This window comes from Gracilinanus agilis, chromosome 5, assembly GCF_016433145.1.
Source record: "Gracilinanus agilis isolate LMUSP501 chromosome 5, AgileGrace, whole genome shotgun sequence".
NCBI classification, from domain to species: Eukaryota; Metazoa; Chordata; class Mammalia; order Didelphimorphia; family Didelphidae; genus Gracilinanus; species Gracilinanus agilis.
The window spans coordinates 196,572,033-196,594,077 of NC_058134.1; the positions used below are offsets into that span (position 1 = coordinate 196,572,033).

At 41.5% G+C, this 22,045-nt stretch overlaps 1 protein-coding gene across 2 annotated transcripts in view; it reads left to right on the forward strand.

Moving 5' to 3' along the window:
* The window catches only part of CD9 (CD9 molecule), a 52,268-nt gene that overhangs the window by 20,400 nt on the left and 9,823 nt on the right, over window positions 1–22,045 (forward strand). For both annotated transcript variants that reach the window (XM_044679777.1, XM_044679776.1), the window contains exon 2: window positions 13,342–13,447. In XM_044679777.1, the coding sequence (XP_044535712.1) occupies window positions 13,342–13,447 (106 nt within the window). The remainder of the gene's footprint in view (window positions 1–13,341; window positions 13,448–22,045) is intronic.

Below are 22,045 nucleotides of genomic sequence, written 5' to 3' on the forward strand. Positions count from 1 at the left end.
AAAAGAAAAGAAAAGAAAAGAAAAGAAAAGAAAAGAAAAGAAAAGAAAAGATTAACTGAGGCTGAGCTAAGAGGTTCAGGGACATTCCAGAGTTCCACATCCAGTAAATGCTGAGAACAGAGTATGAACTTGTCTTTCTGATCCCAGCACCCTTTCCATTTCACCAACTGAACTGCCTCCATGTGATAGCCATATGTTATAGGGTAGATATTTGTCCAAGTGTGGGTTGGACTTCGGGTATCTCTTCTAACTCTGACATTTTGTGATCTATCTGAACCTGTTTTTTAGTGACTTGAATAATTTTTCCCCCTCATTGATTTCTAGACTCCCAATTTTCTCCTGCCTCCTCAGTCCACACCTACTTTAAGTATTTCTTTTGAACTGGCTGCCTGAATAGAAATACTTACTCACAGTCTAAACAGAAACCAGTTTTGCAACTTTTGTACTGCCAGATGACCCAAATCTCCATAATACTTAAAAAAAAAAAAATTTAAACCTCATTTTGAATTGGAAACGTTTTCAATTTCAGCTCTGAATGCCTTTGTTGCCTTTTAATTTCTGGTCTTATCCTTATAAAGGTTTGCCCCTTGAGTTTTAGTAATGTTGCTCTTGGCTCAGCTCATGTATGCTGACAGAGAGGTAAGCGAATAGCGGATGGGGAAGAGGAATAACCAAGAAATGGTGGCCTAGTGCTAAATTTGGAACTTTTTTGTTTGCCAAAGCTGAGGTGACTCATGAATATAAGCTTGATATGACTGGACCACTCTCAGACTGTTTTAATTGGATAAGGAGAAAACCTCAGGGCCTAAACGTCAAGAGATCTAGGTTCTATAAGCAGTGGGTAAATGGGCACCTTACAGAAGGAGATTTATGCCTCAAGTGTAGATCAAAGTAGAAGTCCATTTGAGATTCTGTGCCCTAAATTCTGATCCCAGCTCTGCCAGCTGTGTGATTTTAGTCAGTCTTTTACCTTTCTGGGTTTGTTTCCTCATTTGACCCTGCTTCCCCAAACCACCCAAGGAAAGGAAAAAAAAAACACTCTGTCTTCCAAATAATCAAGCACTCAGATATAGACTTCCTGCCATCTTGAGCCTGCCTTGCCTAGAGCCTGAGACATTTGAATTTCTTGATACCCTGAGCACAGACATTTTAGATCCAACCCAGTGCCAAGTGTTCATTCCACATTCAGGCAGTCTTCTGGCTGCCCATTATCCCTGTCACTTCAGAGTGAGACCAAAGAAATGGGCTAAGTACAAAGAGAGAAAAAGTAACTTGGCCAAAATCACACACTAGCTAGCAGAACTTGGGACTACAGTCCCAGCAATCCTGGGTTCTTTAATTTTCTCCTCTACATCTTCTATCTCAGTGATATCTTCAGTTCCCGTGGGTACAACTATCATCTCTCCAAATGACTCTTAAATCTTTATACTCTACCCATTCCCAGTTTTTCTCCTGAACCTCAGTTCCACTTTAGCAACTCCTTGCTGGACATCTCTACCTGGATGTCCCATCTCATCTTAAAATGCATAGTGTCCACAATGGAACTCATCTCCTTCCCCACCCCACACTTACCCTTCCTTCTGACTTCCCTTTTACTATTGGGTATACCAGTATCCTTTCAGACACTAATAACTTTTCTTTAACTTCCCATTCTTCATCACTTCCCATATCCAATCAATTGCCTAGGCTTTTTAATTCTACTTTCCCACCATCTTTTGTATCCATCCATTATTTTCTATCTACATGACTGCCATCCCAATTCAGAATATTATTGCCTATTGCCTGGATTTATTGAATAGTCTGCTGGTAAATCTCCATTCTTTCCTTTCTTATAGGATCATAGATAGAAAGTTGCAAGGATCTTTAGAAGGCATCTAGTATGAGGGGAGGTAAGTGGTTCAGCCAGGCCAGTAGAAAGAAGCTGTGGGTTCCAATCTAGCCTTAGACACTTCCAGCTGTGTTACCCTGGGCAAATCACTTGACTACGTTTGCCTAACCCTTGTCCTGTCTTAAAGTTGTTATGAATACAGAAAGTAAGAGTTAAAAAAAAGTCATCTAGTCTAACCCCATTATTTTACAGATGAGGAAACTAAAGCTCAAAAAGTATTTTGCTCAAGGTTCCACGTAAGTGGTAGACCTGGGTTTTGAATTTGGGCCCTGAGATTCCAAATTAGTGTCTTTTCCACTCTACATACTTCTTATGACTCTCTAAGTAATCTTCCTAAAACACATGTCTAACCATATTATTTTCTAGCTCAAGAATCTTTGGTGGTTCCCTAGGCTCTCTGGGCTAAAATACAAACTCTTTAGTTTGGCCTTTTAAAAAGTCCTTCAGACTGGCTCTGTTCTACATTTATAGACATAGATCTCCTTCATCTTCCCTCCTAAATTTTAGCCTGACTAATCTAATTCCTCTTTTCAGATCTGGACATGCCATTGCCTGCCTTCATGCTTTAGAATGGGCTTATTTCCCATGCCCCAAAATAAGCCTTCTTCCTCCTCACTTCTCAAAATCCTTAGCTTCCTTCAAGATTTAGGAAAAATAAGTCATGTACCCATATATTTGTTTTTGGTCGGTCATTTCAATTATATCTGACTCTTTGTTGACCCTATTTGGGGTTTTCTCGGCAAAAAATACCAGGTTAACTTGCCATTTCCTTCTCCAACTCATTTTACAAATAAAGATACTGAGGCAAACAGGGTCACACAGCTAGTAAATGTTTGAGACCAGATTCGAATACCCATATCAACATATACAAAATAAATGAAAGGTATTTTAGGGGAAAGGCATTAGCATGTGGGAAGGCTTCGCATAAAGGGTGGTACTTGATTTGATTTTTTTCCCATTTTTATAAGTGAATAATCATATAAAACCAAAATCTCCAAAACAAAATCCCAAATAAACAAGTGAAAAATCGTATGCTTTCATCTGCATTCTGTCTCTAACACTTCTTTCTGGGGAGGTGGATGGCACTCTTTGTTACAAGTCCCTCAGAACTGTCCTGGATCGTAGCTAAGTCTTTCATGGTTGACCATCGTACAGTATTGCTGTTACTATGTACAATGTTCTCCTGGTTCTGCTCCCTTCACTCTGCGTCAGTTCATGTAGGTCTTTCCGGCTCTTTTTTAAATCATCCTGTTCAAGGGATGGTACTTGAATGGGATGGTGCATTTTAAAGGAAACTAGGTAGTCTGGGAGGCCAAGTAGAGGAGGAGGTATGTCCCAACCATGGACGAAGGTTGAGCCTCTAAGGGGAGAAACATAATTAAGGCTAATTTGGCTAGACTACAGAGTGTCAAAAGGAAGTCATATATAACAAAGCTGGAAAGATAGGGTAGAGCCAGGTTGTAACAGCCTTTAAAAAGCAACCAGAGGAGCGTATAGGATTCTAGAGAGAATGTGGGGTGCCAGTGGAGTCCGAGTAGAGGAGTGTCATGTTCAGTTTTGCATTTTAGGAGAATAACTTTGGCAATTCAGTGGAGGATGGATTATAAAGGGTCCAATTTGAGATCAATAATTATAATTATTCACAAAAACAAGCATTATATAGCACTTCAAAATGTACAAATTACTTTTAAAATATCTCATTTTATCCCTTATGACAACCTTGAGACTTAAGTGATTATTATTCCCACTTTACAAAGGAAGAAACTAAAGCAGACAAAAATTAAGTGACTGGCCCAGTGTCACACACCTCTTAAATGTCTGAGGCTAGAATTGAACTGAGGACTTCCTCACTCCAGATCCAGCACTCTTGTCTACTGCATCACCTAGATGCCAATTAGAAAGCTACTGCAAAAGTATAGGCAAGGGGGACAACCAGGTTGCTTAGCAGAAAGAGAGTGAGGTCTGTAGATGGGAAGTCTTGGGTTCAAACCGGTCAGACCCGGAACAAGTCACTTAACCCCAATTGCCTAGCCCTTACTCCTCTTCTGCCTCGGAACCGACAGTATCAATTCTAAGACAAGGAATTTAAGACATTTTGGGGTTTTTTTAATTAAATTAAAATTTTTTAAATGGCATAGACAAGAAAATGATGAGGTCCTGAACTAGGGCAATAGGTGTGTGAGTTCAGAAAGAAGGGATCAAATTCAAGCTGTGCTCTGGAAGTAGAACCATTAAAGCTTTGGCAATGGAATAGATAGGCGAGGTGAGGAGTAGCAAGGAATTTCACAGGACAGCGAGACTGAAGATTCATTAGAAAGGAGGGATGGAAGAAGAGGATCAAGGTCCAGCTGGAAGAAGCAGGAGAGGATGGGATGCCCAAGGCCATAATTATTCCACAGACATGGAATTAAAAGAAGGCGGGTGAAAATATAATGCAATTATTTATAACATGAGAAGTTCTCTCCATTCCACCTTTTTCTCTCTTGGCCAAATAATAAATAAACCTTTTCTCAGCAAAGACAAACTATTCCCATTTTACTAAGTTAAAAAACAAGATGAAGTGTAGAAGAAGCTAGTTCTTCCCCAAGCTGTCAGTATAGACACAAGTTCCTACTTATCACATAATATAACTGTGACTCTGAGGCAAAAGCAGCCTTCTTCCTTCTAGAGCCCCAAGTGAAATATTTGCCTAAGAAGGGGCCGTAGGTCAAACCAATGACAGGGCTATGATGACAGACAATAATGGAACAGCAAGAATGGGAGGAAGTACAGGCTGTTAAACTGCTGGTTTGGGGAGGCTTGTGAAACCTGTCTTTGAACTCTCTTCCATCCTTATCAATCGTGTGACCAAAGGTAAGTCACTTAACTTTTGCTTCTCATTTTCCCCCTCAGTAAAAGGAGAATAATAGCTTCTATTGTACCTACTTCATAGGATCATTGTGAAGCTCATATGAGATTATCTGGGTAAATAGCCCTATAAAAACTTAAAGCATTGGCTTTTGTTAAGTTGCTTGTGACTCTGGCACCTCAATGCTGTTGCTTTCATTGCAGAGTTTCATTTCATCATTGAGGGACATCCAGCCAATTTCTTAACCTCCCAAAGTTCTATTTGTTTATGTTCTGAATTTGTCTTGAGTCCTTCCTTTAAAGGATCAAATCCTCTTTGGGAGAATAGTTTCCTCTTTGGACTCTAAATAAATTGACTGCCTGAGAGGAGGAGAAAGAAAGAGAGGAAGGAAAGAACTAAGATCTTCTAGTTGCGATGCTATAAAAACTTGCTCTTTGACACACAATGTATCAAAAAGCAGACTTCCTATCACAAAGCTAGTACATAGTTTTATGCTGCCTCTTGCCTTGTGCATACACTTCTTTACTTCCTTTAGTATTCTTATTGTTTCTTATAAGTGTGTCTTGATCTGTTAGGGCATATTAAAATTATTATTTTTGGTACCACTTATTGTCTCCTTCCATTAGCCCTCCTTACATGGTCTGCCAGGCCATTTCTTCAGCAAATTTAAAGTGATATCTTTAATGGCATGTGTTGCACCTTTCCCCTGGCTAATTAAATCCCTAATTCATTCAGAAAAGGAAGCAAAGAGGAGTGGCTTAGTGGATGGAGAGCCTGTCCTGGAGTTGGGGAGAACCTAAGTTCAGATCTGGCCTCAGACACTTTTTAGCTGTGTGTCCCTGGGCAAGTCACTTAACCCCCATTGCCAGTATTGATTCTAAGATAGAAGTTAAGGGCTTTTTTTTTTTTTAAAGAAGCAAAAAAGTCATCTATCCATCAGCGACCATGAGTTTTGCTACTTAGAACTCTCAGGCCTGCCTCTGTTTCCTTTCTTTTCAACTCCTCCCTCCAGTCAAAAGAGTAAAGTTTAATTACTCACAGAGCCTGAAACATTACAACTCTCCGTGCCTCTCTAGAGCCAATTGTAATTACATCCTTTGGCTTTGATACAACCAGGCAATGACACTATTAATTCTGGGAATAGTATCCAAAGAAATGAGTCTCCTAGGCTCTGTGTGTGGCTTTGTCTGTGGTGGGATCTACAACTTCTTGACATTTCTCAGCATCTTCTATTGTTCAGTGGAAAAGATCCTCTGGGGTCTAAGGATGTTGGTTTTGGGCCTTGTGCCTTGCTACTTAAGTGCCTCTTTGGGCAAGTCACTTAACCCATTTCTACTTCAGTCAGTTTGCTGCCCGTGAGAAATTCCTTATTCGTCACTCAATATATAACAGCATCTGAAGGGATCTCATCCCAAGCCCCTCCCAGAGAACAAAACTGAGACTCGGTGAGATGTGATGATTTAACTAAATTCACACAGCTAATTAGTGGCAGAGCTGCGACTGGAACCATGATCTCCTGACTCCCGGGTCCACAGATCTTCCTACTGTACCTTTTATACTCAGAGATGAGAGCAAAAACTACATACAGTTTCACCTGTTTGTTCAGACCACCTATCTTCTTTTCATGATGTTTTTGTAGTAGTTGATAATAATAATTTATATAACATCTTATGATCTATAAATCACATTTCTTACAACCACCCTACAAAACAGTTTAAATATCATTCCCATTTTATTGATGGATAATGAAAGCTTAGTGGGGCTAAGCAACTTACCTGAGGTCAAGGATTTAGTATATTTGAGAGACCAGATGCAAACCCAGGATGGTATCTTTGGATTCGGAGTTTTTCTTACCATCCCAGGGAACAAGTGGATGACTGCACTCAACAACTTGCTGAGAAAAATCACTTGAGATGACCCATGCCAGGGTTGTCCCCTTAGTATAGGTTCAAAGCAGGAAAGGAAATCAGACTGTCCCACCGCCCAGACGGTCTTCCTCCAGGCCGCCACAGCTCCTAGCAATCATTTGGGTTCCATCACAAGAGCACTACTGACTAAGGAAAAATATTTGTGGGCTGAAGTCTCTCCAAAGATCAAAACCTGTGCCAGGGCCCATCGCTGTGTGTAGGGCTGTATTCTACTTGCTTTAGAGAGTAACCCTTTTAAGTAAGGAAGGTAATCAGGAAGCTGAAAGGAAGAAAATGGACTTTTTTTTTTTCCATTTTGAAAGCCAATATGAATTTGTTCATTCTCCTTCTATTTCTCTGCTAAGACCTGTCCTCAATGCTCAGTTCCTACTAAAAATGAACTGCTTGTTTAAAGAGGTGAACAACTCCTTCAGGACCCCAGGTGAGCTTCCCAGTTGCAGAATTGGAATGTGTTGAGTGCTTCCCTCAAATCCAATAAAATGTCATCAAGGCATCTAAGAATCTTCACAATTTTACTAGCCAGACCTCTAGATAAGCAGGTTCTGAGGCTGATGTGGCAGAGTTAATTGAGCACCAGACTTAGGAAGATGTGAATTCAAATCATGCTCCTATAGAACCATACTAGCTATACAACCCTAGGCAATATACGTTACCTCTCAACCTTTCTTTGTGTGAGGGTGTTGAACCAGATGGTTCCTTCTAGAGCTACATCTATAATCTTATGTTTTTTGAGTGCTCCAGCAGGAATACTCTGAACAATGCCTTCAACATAAAAGGGTGGAGAAAAGATTAAAAAGGAATACATTTTTGCTTTTTAAAAAGAAGTGCTGCTTTTTTTTTCTTTATAAACCCATGAACTTGTGTCTCTTTGAATGGCCATTTGTAATTAAACTAAAAATTCAGCCTATTTGTTTGAACTCATATTATCTTCTCCATTGAATCTTACTTTTTCCCTTCCAAAGCTGTCCACACCGGTCAATGGACTTATACTGATATTGAGCAATGAACCAGTTAGCCTGCTGACTTGTGAGAGGAGTCACTGTTCAAAGGGCAGTCTCAAGTGACCTTACCATTTTCATATATTAGAGGGAACTTTGATGACTGAGAAGGGGTTCTATGTTTCTTCAGGGCTGTATGAGTTCCAAATGCCTCCTCTTTTCAAATCACTTCCACCAGCTTCTTCTCTGATCTCCTTGAGAGACATAGCTTACTTTGTGTTGTCATTCTTTACCATAGGTATAATGCAGTATTGTGTCTTAATTATATATATTTTTGTTCTTTAGTCATTTTTCTGTCAAGCTCAGCTCTCCATGACCCCATTTGGGTTTTACTTGACAAAGATACTCGGTTCGTTTGCCTTTTCCTTCTCCAGATCATTTTACAGTTGAAGAAATGCAGCTAAATGGAGTTAAGTGCCTTGCCAGGGTCAAACAGCCAATTAAGTGTCAGACTCCAGACCTGGCCATGTAGCTGCCTGCTAATCATATATGTAGTAAACTGTAAATTCTATGAAAGTACCTCTTTTTCTTGTCTTAATTCCATAGCTCTTCTGGGTCCTCAAGCAGTATTTTGGATGGACAAAAATTATTGTTTGAAACACAAGAATGAATATTTTTCTGTTGGCGGTGTGTGTCTTTTTTTCCAAATTGCCCTGTTTCTGGCAAAGGCATCTTTATCCTTTCAGTCTCTCAGTTTTATAATTTTATATTATCCTTGACCCCTCATTTGCCCTCCATATCAGGGAACCCTGCCACATCTGATCAGTGGTCAAATCTTGTCATTTTTTCCTTCACAATATTTCTCTGTCGATAACTTCTCCCTGTTCACACAGTCAGTATGCATTTACAGAGTGCTGACTATGTGCCAGGCACTTTACTAAGTTCCCATCAGGCTGTATTGCTCTGGACTTCTCCATCATGGCCAAGAAACCTCTTTGCCCTAGACTATCACCATAGCCCTGGAATTCAGCCCTTAGGGAGTTTCTTGCTCCTGCAGTCCCTCCCTCTGATTGAAGAGTTCTTCCCAGAACCTCCACTTAAGGATGGCACCCAGGACAACTATCTCTTGATTTCACACTAGACCAGGCTCCTCTGGACTCCACCCTTTCCAGATTGGTTGTCTTCCCCATCACAATGTAATCTTCTTGAGGGTGATGGCGTTCAGTTGTTCAATCGTGTATGCACCAGGTCCTTCTTTGGCCATTATCTCTTGAAGTTTGTCCAAGTTCCTGTTTCTTGTCTCCATGATCTATCTCTCCATCTCATCCTCTGCCATCTCCTTTTGTTTTCAATCTTTCCCAACATCAGTCTTTTCCAGGGAGTCACTATGTGGCCAGAATTGGTAGCGGCTATCTCTCCTTATATTTCTAGTCTGTAGCACACTGCCTGGCACACAGTCAGATGTTAATAAGTATTTGCTGAGTGGTACAAAGAAAATCAGAAATGGTTCCTTCCCTCTAGGAGTTAACATTCTAGTGGGGGAGACAACATGCAAACAAATATATATAAATGCGATACAGACAGATTAAACTGGAGATAAATTCTGAAGGAAGGCATTTGCATTAAGGAGCCTTAGGAAAGGTTTCCTACAGAAGGTGAGATTTTAGTTGAGTCTTGAAGGAAGGCAAAGGCGAGGAAGGAGAGCATTCCAAATATAGAATACAGTCGGGGGAAATGGTTGGAGTCTGGAGATATAAAGGTTCTTGTGCAATGACCAACAGTAAAGAGTAAGCAGAGTGTCATAGTGGTATGATGTGTAAGACTAGAGAGGTAAGAGGAGGAGAATCAAGGTAGCTCAGTGGATACAGAGCCAGATCTAGAGTCAGGAGATCCTAGATTCAAATCTGGCCTCAGATCTTCTTAGCTGGGTGATTCTGGGCAAGTCACTTAACCCCTATTGCCTAGCCCTTCCCATAGTTAAGGGTTTTAAAAAAAATAAAGAATTGGAGGGGTAGGAAGGGACTAGGTAATGAAGGACTTTAAAAGCCAAAAATAATTTTATATTTGATTCTGGAGGTAATAGAGAGCCTCTGGAGTTTACTGAATAGAGTGAGTATATGTAGAGCTCCACGTCTAGGAAGATCACTTTAATGCTGAGTGAAGAATGGACCAGATTAAAGAGAGAGTTGAGGCAGGACAATCAACCATAAGGTTATTCTACAGCCACCATGTTAGATCAAGCCCTCATCCCTTCTTGCCTAGATTATTCCAGTAGCATCCTAATCAGCTTCCTTGCCTCAACTATCTCACCACCCTAATACAACCTCCAACCTTCTTCCAAAATCAACTTTCTTGGGCTCAAATATGAGCATGTGACTCCCCTATTTAGTCATCTCCTGGGCCTTCCTATTTGATGAAATATAAATCACTCAAGTTTAGCTTTGTAAGCCCTTTACGACATGGCCCAAACTTATCCTTCCAGCCTTATTGGGCATCACTTCAGTTGCTCTTTCTCATGCCTTTGCACTAGCTGTCTAAACAGACATAACACAGAGATATTTCAGGTCAGATATCATGATAAAGTGAATCAGGAATTTTTTGGCTTCCCCATGCATAAAAAAAGTTATGTTTAAATTGTGGTATCTGTTGATGATGGAATATTATTGTGCTGAAAGGAATAATGAACTGGAGGAATTCCATGTGAACTAGAACAACCTCCAGGAATTGATGCAGAGTGAAAGGAGCAGAGCCAGAACATTGTATACAGAGACTGATGCATTATGGCACAATCAAATATAATGGACTTTTCTACCAGTAGCAACGCAATGACCCACGACAATCCAGAGGAACTTATGAGAAATCCAGAGAAAGAACTGTGGGAACAGAAATGCAGAAGAAAAACATATATGATCCATCACATAGTTCAATGGGGATATGATTAGGGTTTTGATGTTAAAAGATCACTCCACTACAAATATGAATAATGTGGAAATAGGTTTTGAACAGTGATACATGTATAACCCAGTGGAATTGCTTGTCAGCTCTGGGAGGGGAGAGGAAAGAGGAGGGAGGGGAATCATGAATCATGTAACCATGGAAAAATATTCTAAATAATTTTTAAAGTTATGTTTATACTTAAGTATGCAATGATATTATGTCTTTTAAAATGCACGTACTTAAATTTTAAAATACTTTATTGTTAAAAATGCTAACAATCGCCTGAGCCTTCATCGAGTAGTAATCTTTTTGCTCTTAGAGGGTCTTGCCTCAGTGTTGAAGGCTGCTGACTGCTCAGGGTGGTGGTTGCTGAAGGATAAAGGTGGCTGTGACAATTTCTTAAGAGAGGACAGCACTGAGGTTTGCAGCATCAATTGCTTCTTCCTTTTGTTTGACCACATGAGGCCATTGTAAAGTTATTAATTGACCTAATTTCAGCATTGTTATGTCTCAAGGAAGAGGGAGGCCCGAGGAGAAGAGAAATGGGAATAGCCAGTTTGTGAAAGTCAGAACATTCTCAGCATTTATTAAGTTTGTTGTCTTATACGGGTGAAGTTCATAGTGCCCCAAAATAATTACAATAGTAAAGGTAACATCAAAGATCACTGCTCACAGATCACTATAACATGTAATAATAATAAAAAAGTTTTAAATATTGTGAGAATCTCTAGATTTTGACTGAGACACAATGTGACTACATGCTTTTGGAAAAATGGCACGTTGGACTTGCTCAATGCAGTTATCGCAAACCCCTTTAATTTATAAAAAAAAATTTTTAAATAATAAAAATGCAATATCTCTGAAGCATGATAAAATGGGGTATACCTGTAATGCCCTCCACTACCCCATAAGGCTGTCTCTTCCTTTTAAGATGCAACTTAGACACTCTCTTTTGCATTTTCATGATTTCATTTTCTGATTTCTCTACCCCTAGATTTCTAGTCCCCTCCTCAAAACTACCTTGTATTTAACTACTTTGAGTTTATTCATATTTATTCTTTTTATATTTGTGCAATATATTTTCATATGTACTTATGGTCACTCCTTTGGAGTATATGTCCCTTGCAAATTGGGATTATTTCCTTCCTTTAACTAGAAAGCCCAGATCCTGACACAGAGTAGGTAATTAATAAAGACTTGTTGATTGATTGACCTTCTGGCCCTTTAATTATACTTGGGCAAATAATGTTGCCTTATTGGGCTGTTGTTTTTTTAAGATAGGAAAAACTAAAGCAAATAGATTAAAATCCAAAAATTTACAGTTATTGTTCTTCTCTAAGTCTAAAGAAATGCCTGCATAAAACTACCAAATCAAACTAAGTCAACGTGGAACTTCCCCAATTGAGAAGATACACCTAACGTGGGAATAACTTATGGATGCTGACAGGGAATGCCTTTTCCTCTACTGATGAATACATTGGATTTAAAGTAAAGACTGTCCATAGCAAAGTTGATATAATAATGCATTTCTGAAAAATATAAAATATACAAAAAAATGAAAATACTATTCCTATTTTATAGATGAGGGAAATGGAGGCTCCAAGGGGTCATGACTTGAGAGCGCCCTGCTCATGTCCATTCAGAAGAACATTTCTCCTTCCCATCAGGAAAACACAAGCAGATTTGAGATCCTCAAATCTCAGAGATGAATTGTTTTATTTAAAATAACTTTCATGAAAATAGCTCAATTGAATTTCAAACCCAAGTCTCCAATATTATCCATGTCGCCTCTAACTACAACAAGGTCTGTTTTCCAAGTGGAAGATGCTTAGTTGTTGGAGTCTATGCTGCTGCCATGAAAGTCCCTCCAGGTCAATAGCGAAAGAGCCATAAATCTAGGAAACTGGTCTGGAGCCTGCCTGGGTTGTGTGTCCAGCTTCCCACTATGCCATAGGCTTGATCTCTTCTACTTGTAGCAAATACACCTAAATGGGAGAGATTTTAGGTAGGGAGCTCTAATGTACCGACACCTAGGATGGCATAAGTAAGGATGACATGGAACACACAGCCCTAGAAAGTCTGGCTCCGACTTTGTCCTGTTAACCTAAAGAAACTCAGGTTGCCCCAATTCTTACACAGTGGGCAAGCTAGCCATCCCCCATTTTCCCATGGCTCAATTTCTCCATCTTTAAAATGAGATGATTTCTTACAGCCAAGCAAATGCGTCCCCTGCTAAGCATGTGATCCCATTGGTTAATATTTGCTGGGTCCTTACCTGGTGGGGAAAAAACCCTACATTTAGGGCTATTGGGTTTGAGGGTTACTGGTGGGAAAGTTAGGTAAACAGGGGAGAGGCAAGGAGGGGGAAAATAATTTCTTTGGTATCCATTCATTCATTCTTACAATAGGGAGCTTTAGGATTGCTATGCCTATTCTCATCTGAGTGGTTGTTGTCTTGTGTATAAAATTTGCGGGCTACTAGCCTTCTGCTGGCATGTGGTAAGGAACATTGATTAAACATGATCACAAAACACTTTGAAAGGGAAAACTAGGTAGCTCAGTGGATAGAGAGCCAGGCCTGGAGCCAGGAGAACCTGGGTTCAAATTTAGCCTCAGATACTTGCTAGCTATGTGACCCTGGGTAAGTCATCTAACCCCATTGCCTAGCCCTTGACTTCTGTCTTACAATTGATGATGAGACAGAAGGTAGGGGTTCAAAAAGAAAAGAAAAGGGAAAAAAGCAAGCATAACAGTGCAGGGTGCAGGAGTGTTACTAATATGGGCACGTCTTCTGTCTCGTAGCTCGCAGGAATCGCAGTCCTCGCCATTGGTCTGTGGCTCAGATTCGACACTCAGACAAAGAGCATCTTCGATCAGGAAGACAACAACAATTCTAGTTTCTACACAGGTAAGACCAGAAAGGGAGAAAGAGGATAGGAAGCTTCCCACTTGGGAGAAGTGGTCTCGGGGGGAGGAATGAGAAGAGTGCCCTTTTCTCCCGCTAACTATGCCTACTAGCTGGGGATAGGAGCTGCCTGCTTCCTTTCACTACTGAATCATGGCATTTTGGTCCAGGGAGCCCTCAGGAACTGAAGGAGTATTTTTCCACTTAAGCCTGAGGAAGGGGCACTTCGAGCCAGAAATACTAAGTTAGTTTTCAGGAAGTTAGCTTGGGCCTCAAAGGCTGAAAAAATCCTTCTCTGATGAACATCATTTCGTGCTTCTGCTGTCTCTTTTATTCAAGGAATTCGGTTCATTTGATCCACTGACTTCGAAATCCAGAGAGGGAGGGAATTGGGTAGGCTTTATTGTTCCCGTGTTTTTTCAAATAAGGGAACTTGAAACCCTGTAAGACTTGTTTCCCAAGCCACTTAGTAGTAGTAAATCAGAGAACCCAAGAATGTAGAGTTCAGATTCATATGTGAACCCCAGGCTTTGTTTTCCAAATTTTTGAAAATTATTTTGCATGGTAAATTGGTTATATTGCATGGTAAAGATTTTAAATTTAAATGCACATGGGAAGGAAGAAGTTATTAATCACCTACTATGTGCCAAGCCCTTTTGCAAATATACTCATTTTATCCTCATAACAACCTTGGGAGATACTTGTTATTGTTATCCCCATTTTAAAGTTGAGGAAACTGAGGCAGGCAGGTTAAATGACTTGCCTAGGGGTCACACAGCTAAGTGTCTGAGATCAGATTTGAATTCAGGTCTTCCTGACTCCAAATCCCTCACTCTTTCCACTGCAACACTTAGCTGCCCTTTATTGCTATTCCATCACCAAATATGTCGCTCCTTATTACAAAGATTCTAAAATAAGATATTAAGGATGGAGTGGAAAGCATTTAGCTTTCTTGTTTCCCTTACCTATCTCTTCAAAGAGGGAAAGTTGTATTTTCTCAACCATTTTCTGGAGTCAAGTTTCATCATTGTTTATTTATTCCCTCTTAAATTTAAACTCTTCAAAAGACTTTGAAAAGGCATCATTCTATAACGGCATGCCTCACACAAACAGAAGGTGTAAGGCAGAGTTAAATGTTGGTTGAGGGCCATCAAACTGGATTTCCAGGCTTCCAAGTAAAACACAGAATGTTCTATTTTCTGCTGAGGGTTTTGAATAAATAGGTGGCTTCGCTTATAAAAAACAGAAGAAACTGCTTGATTTTAAAATGATCCAGAGCTCAAGCCTTCCCACCCACCAGAGACGTAACTTAAAGGAGGGGGAAACAACATTGGTGGACAGAGCTTCTCTTCTCCCTCAGCCTGGGATGGGATGATAATTTTGACTTTGATTTTCTATTCAGCTTGGTTGGGGCAGGAAGGAGGCTGTTCACACAGCCCGTTTGGGTGCATTCCAAACAAAACTCAATGCTGGGCCTTTCCTGCTTTGTCTTTTGTTTTGTTTTAGGGTGTACCACCCACTATCAAAAAAAAAAAGTGAAATACAGTAGTGAGCATAGGGTCAGAAAACCAGTTTGAAGAGAACAGGTTTCCATAGTGTTCCAGCTTGTTTTTAGTAACAGACAGAGAGGGAGAGGCCACTGGAGGGTTGTAGTGCCATCCTATACAGTTGCTTCAGGAGAAGTGTTTAGAATGAGGCAGCTTAAAAGGAAATAGAGGAGGGGTTGCTGAAGGATCTTTGGAAGGAGGTAAGAGGAATTGGGAGGCAAATAATTTCCCTTTTTAAAAAAATCCTCACCTTCTGTCTTAGAATCGATATTGAGTATCACTTCCGAGGCAAAAGATCAGTAAAAGGGCTAGGCAGTTGGGATTAAGTGACTTGTCCAGGGTCACACAGCTGGTAAATATCTGAAGCCAGATTTTAATTCAGGTCTAGTGCTCTATCCAGTGAGCCAAACTAGTTGCCCCCATATAATCTCCTTTTGAGGTAGAACAACATTTTGCCTTTCTTTTTTTTGTTGTTGTTTTAAAGTTCTTCATTCTTTCTGGCCAGAAAGAATGTCCAAGTATTTGAGGGAATGTCATGTGAAATCAGGATTCCATTTGTCTTGATTGGCCTCAGAGGGAAGCAGTAGGAACAAAGAGTAGGAAAGATTAGAGGCAGATTTCCTAACAATTAGAAGTAGGTACCAGGTTTCTGATCATCTGAGGTCTTCAAGTAGAATCTGTTGGAGGTTGGAAGCAGTAGGGTACAATGGAAAGGGCACTGGCTTTAGAGTCAAAGGGTTTAAGTTCAAATCCTGCTTCTTAAGCTTCTTTTATTATCTGAGGGAACTTGGGCAAAGTCACTTAATCTCCTGTAGAGTCTTCACATCTTTCAAATGAAAGAAAGGGACTAGAAGACCTTTGATACCTCTAGCTCTGGGATCCTTTGATCCTAGAAAGGACTGACTCCTCTACAATTATAGCTTGGCCTAAGATGGCTTCTTGGCTTCTTTAGAAATATCTGGGTGGCTCAGTAAAGCCCGGGGCACAGAGTCAGGAAGTCCTAAATTCAGATCCTACCGTAGATACTTCATAGCTGTGTGAGCCAGAGTACTTAACCTCTGCTTCCTTAACTGTAAAATTGGGATAAGAGCACCCAAGTGCTCACAAGGCGGTTGTGAGGATCAGCAGATTATATTTGTAAATATTAAGTTTTTGAAGCCCTTAGCACAGTGCCTAGCACATACTCCAATAGATGCTTCATAAATGTTCCCTTCTTTCCAACCCTGAGATTCTCTGATCCCTCCTTAAGGAGAGCAGAATTGCCAGTAGAGAAAGATCAGGAGCTCAAGTAACAACCATTTCAGCACCCCTTTACTGCCATCAGGCCAAAGGGCAAAAGCACACCAGAATTCCACCCCACCCTCCCCAAAGAGGCCTTTGATTCTTTCATTGTACACCCTGCAGGGTGAATAACCTCCCCTTTCTGATTGCTGCTGACAACCAAATGTTTATTTTGTTAATCATGCCCTGGATACTGGCTCACTTCGTGGATCAGAGCAGATTTAGAAGGTTCCTCAGCTACTTGATGTTTTGTAAAATGGAGTAAATGGATAGAGATTCATATGGAAACATGAGAATATTATCTATCCAGTGTTTTCTGTCAGGTGAGACAATATTTGTATAAGGCACTTAGCACAGCGCCTGGCACATAGTAGGCACAATACCAGTGCTTATTCCCTTCCCTTCTCTTGCCGTGAAACCTTTCCCTGTGGTTCTGAAGGTGGTCACATATACCAGATTGTGTGGAGGACCCTTTTTTCCCTTATTTGCAGAGACATCAGGTTGCTCTGGCGAATACTTCCAGCTGGTAAATGGCCTTGAATGCCTCTAAGAGTAGGAAAGAGCGCATTAGCTCTGAGCTGGTCAGGAACCCAAGCTATATTGCCTCTCGTGGAGAGGGAACTGTGACCCTCAACAGCCTAAACTAGCCCCTGGGAAAGCAGATCAACTGCCATGAGCTATAGGCATGCAGGTGATATGTTGGGGAGCAAGACCCAGAAAGCTTTTGAGGAATGCAGATTTGTTTCTCTCTCAAGCTCACACTGGGGCACTTGGGTCCAAACCTAACAGTCAGTGCTAACTGGTAGTTCTGCCTGGAGTTGGGGAACAAGGCAGGAAATCTTTGAGGTTCCTGGGATTTAGGAGCTTAGAAGTCATCCATGCCAGCCCCTTCCTCTTTCAGATGGGCAAACTGTGTAAGAAGCCCTAGGAATACATGAACAGAAGCTCCCCAAAAAAGTGACAGTAGGGGAAATTGAAAAATATCCTAAGGTCCTGCAGTGGTGTGACTGCCACCATCTTTTCCTGAGCTAATCACAAGTACCATTTTAAGGCACAATCTTCTCAATGGATATTTTTGTAAGGCAATTACTTCCTCGGGCATAAAGGGGGGAGATTGGACCTGTGGATTCTCTGGTGTAGGGAACTCCCCCTTCTAATACAAGTGAGAATTTTCTTTAAAACCTTGAGTCATAGGGAGTTCCCTGGAGAATTGAGAGTGTCGTCAAAGTCATCAAAAATGATTTGCCCAGGATCACTTGGTCACTATGAGTCAGAGGCAGAACTTGAACCTGGAGCTCCCTTGTTCTGAGGCCAGCCCCCTATCGGCTGTGCTCGTGTGAATGAGAGTAATGGAAGATAATATTGGGTGGGACGTGCTAGGTTGGTGAGTCACTTGGTCTCGTGCCCATGTCCTGTCTGCCAACTCATTACTCTCTTGGCTATCTGTACCTGTCTTTACCTGGGCATGGCTGAGGTAGGTGATTCATCACTAAGATAACTTAACTGTAAATGATTTCAAACTTGGGATGAAGAGCAAATGCATTTCATATAACAGACATGTTACAGGACTCTGGTTTGAAATGTTTTGGTAGCTGAGTAAAGGTTAAAAAATTAAACCACCCAGTAGCACTGCCAGAGAGATGACTGTCTTTATAACCTCACCCCCATCGTTGGTTTAGGGAGCAAGTAGTTTACAGACACTTCTTAGAGGTCCTTTCCCAGTGGGAATAAACCCGAAGGCTCCTAGACTGGCCACAGCACCCTTGTCTCTAGATAGCAGCCACCCCAAGGTCCTTGATAACTTGGGAACCAACTCTGTAGGAAGGAGCCCCACTTGTGCTTCCACTTAAAGTAGCAGGAGTGGTCGTCCACTTCAGGAGGAAGAGTTACCTATCGAGGTGAGCAGAAGAGATCCCTCGGACAAGCACAGACAAATCAAATTTCAGAATGTCTATTTAAGACTAAATATGCATGCCGAGACAGAATGAGAACCTCACCAATTGGGCCAGAGCCAGGGGGGAGCTGAGAGGTGATGCAAGGAGCATCCATCCAGTGTAGCACCCGTCTGTCAATGCCACCATCCCCAGGACACACGCCCGGATGCTTCGGCTGGCCGTAGCACCCACCACTGATACTCTCAGCTGGGGTGCTTACGGTCCTGCCAGGATGTTTGTGGCCAGAGAGCCTTCACAGGTGGTTGGTGAAGCTCTTGGTATTGGGAGGGCTTAGATACCGGTAATGGTCATGGCTGGGTGGTTGTGGTTAGCTGATACAAGCAATTAATTCTGTGCTTCTACATCATGCAAGAAAGCAACAATTTCTCTTACGGAGAGACCTTTGAGGGGGAAGGAGTGCTTAGCCCAGGTGGGTCCTAATAAGCAATACAATATTGACTCAGGACTGGGGAAAAATGTGTTGGGATTAGGAAAGAGTTTGCTGTCATTGGGGGAAAAATACTTGTGTTTTCACCTGAGCAGGCAACCAGATATTTCAGACATCTGAAAGAGCTATTACGTTTTTACCCTCCTCGGGCTCCCCAAGGACACTGATTTTCAAAGAAAAGTCTTAACCTGTTAGGACAAGAATTGGTATCAAGAGAATCTGATATTTGAAGTAGTTTCCTAAGTTCATAATAAGTCCCTAATAAGTGGCTCTCTGATAAGAAAGAAATGAGAAATAGAATCCTCCTAAACAAGTAGAGTTCAAAGGCTTTCCTGGATTTTATTTATACGCACAGACCCCTAGGTGATCTGGGAGCTCTCGTGAACAAGCACCATTTCAGAGGAGGGAAGTCGGGAGTGGGTGGTTGTCAGGAAGAACAAGTAGGAAATTTTCTTTTCCTTTTGTTGAGCCTCGAAGAAGTAGTCCTATATCCCGGTGTGATGGCTATTCCTGCATTTGTCATTGCCACACCCAAAGTTCAAATGTTCCTAATCCAAATGCCTGAAATGTGGGAGGCCTGAAGCGCCCGCTAGGAAGAATGGGATAAACAACATGGCTGTTACCAAAGTTAATACTGTAATCCTAGAGCAGAGAATTCCAGTGACAGATGACTTTTTCCATGAGTCAGACCCAAAAAGCTAACATGCATTTGTTTTGTAAACTGTAAGAGGCTGCTGATTCTGAGGGTTATTGGTCGAAACAGGGGTGGAATTTCTCATGGAGATAAAATCAGCTGCCCATTTAAAAACCCAGCTCTACCCTGAATGCTTTAAATGGGGACCTGTTTCTGGTGGGCATTATACAAAGGCTTGGAGGCAGGGAATGAAATAATGTTAAGTTCAGGGAAATAACTGCTAGTCCAGTTTGGCAGGAAATGTAGAGTTCATCAAGGGAATTGTTGTGAAATCGAGCTGGAAAGGTAGATTAGGGCCAGATTGTGGAAGACCTTGACGCAACTCATCTTTCCATGCCCCAGGTAGAAACATCAAAAGGCACTTACTACTCCACTGAGCTGGGGACAGCCAGCAAGTTGGAGGCAGCACCCGGATGAGAACCTCAGCCTCTTAACTTCCAACCAACAGGCATTGTTAGGTAAAAGAACACTGGACTTGAATTAGGAGTCCTGGGTTCGAATTTTAACTTCCAACACTTCCCTGAGCCCCACTTTCATCCTCCTTAAAATGGGGCTAAAACTTGTCCTCTTTGTGTCATATGATTATTTTGAGAAAAACATTTTTCTTTGCCAAAAAGAGCTATAAAAATGTTAGCAGTTAGGATCTTTTGTGGCTCCTCATCAGCATTCAACATCATATGGTAATAAAGGTTGGTTCTAAGAGACCCATCATTTAGATGTAATCTGGGTGTGTGCTCCTCCCTCCAGATAAGCCATCCAACCCTGGGAATGTCCAGAAATCATAACCATAATTAGCAGAGGTTTTACAGTAAGCCCAAGTGATGCTATCACTCCAGATAGGTGGTGGTCAACAAAGGCTGAGGAAATGTGAATTCTTGGCCACGGGCCCTCCGCTCCGGCGTCACCCACCTTGTTTGTTGCATGCGAAGCTGTGGCTCAGGACTGCTTTGGGCTTGGGACTTTCTGGCCGGATGTGTACAGTAGGAATGAGAGCCGTCACCATCCTGCCTGCCTGATCTTAGATAAGTCCTCTTTCAAGCCTCTGTTTTTTCTGTCCATAAATTGGAAGTGATCATCCAGTTTTCAAAAGGATGTCTTGAACAGGAACGAGTGAAATGCCCATAAATGTTTGAAGCCCCTGAAAGAGCCAGTAGAGAAGAGGTAGGGACAAGAGCACTGGACTGGAAGGCAGAGGACCTGGGTTGGAATGCAAAATGGGCTTTTTATCTTTGCAGTAAGTGATTAGCGGGGCAGATAGGTGGGACAGTGACTAGAGCACTGGGCTTGAAGTTAAGAAGACCCATCTTCCTGGGAGAAGCTGGGTGGTTCAGTGGATTGAGAGCCAAGCCTAGAGACCAGAGGTCCTGGGTTCAAATTTGGCCTCAGATACTTCCTAGCTATGATCCTGAGCAAGTCACTTGACCCCCATTGCCTACCCTTACCACTCTTCTGCCTTAGAATCAACATTGATTCTAAGTCCTCCCAATATTGAGTCTAAGACAGAAGGTAAGGGTTTAAAAGAAGGAGGAGAAGGAGAAGACTCATCTTCCTGAGTTCAAATCTGGCCCCAGACACTTCCTAGCTGTGTGACCTCCTGGGCAAGTCACTTAACCCTCATTGCTTAACCCTTGCCTTTCTGTCTTAGAGTTGTTACGAAGTCAGAAAGTAAGGGTTTTTCAAATAATTACTATTCATCAAGAGCAGCAAGGCAGCATAGTGAATAGAGTGCTGGGCTTGGACTCAGGAAAAGACTCATCTTCCTGAGTTTGTCTGACCTCAGATACTTCCTAGCCTTGTGACCCTGGACAAGTCACTTAACCCTCATTGCTTAACCCTTGCCTTTCTGTCTTAGAGTTGTTACGAAGATAGAAAGGGTAAAAAAAAAAAAAAAAGTGATAGGCAAAACACCTGACCTCTCTGGACCTCAGTTTTCTCATCTGAAAAATGAGGGCATTAATTTAAAAGAGCTCTGAGGTACCTTTCAGATCTTACCTTTATGGCCAGATGGTCCTAGTATTATTATCTGAACACTACCATATTGGTAATTATCATTTTAACTATAATGCTGTGTATTCCTGAGAGGCAGCATAGCATGTTCATAGACTTTAAAAACATTTTACTTAATCCCTATCTTCTTAGAATCAATATTGAGTCCAAAGCAGAAGAGTGTTAAGAACTAGACAACTGGAGTTGAAGTGACTTTGCTAGGGTCACACAGGCTAAAATGTGTCTGAAGCCAGATTTGAACCCAAGTTCTCCCAATTCCAGGCTTAGTACTCTATCCACTGTGCCACCTGTTCATAGAGGCTTGAAGACCTGGATTCTATGGCTAAGTGCTGAGGATACAAAAAGAAAAAGATGGTTCCTGCCCCGAAGGAGCTTAAATCCTGATGAGGGAGAAAGATCTATAAACAGGCATATATAGAAGCAGCATTCAGAGTAGATGGCTCGATAAGTGCTGGCTGTGTGGCCTTGTGAGAGGACTTAATCTCTCTGTGCCCCACTGGACCTTTAAAGCAGCTTCTCACCAGGAGCTGCCTTTGCCAGTGAGATCACAGACCCAACTTGGTAGACTTCCTCAAAAACTACTTGATCTCACGTTTCCATGATGTCTTTTTTTTTAACTCTTCCCCCTCCATCTTAGAATCACTACTGTGTATTGGCTCCAGGGCAGAAGAGTGGTAAGGGTAGGCAGTG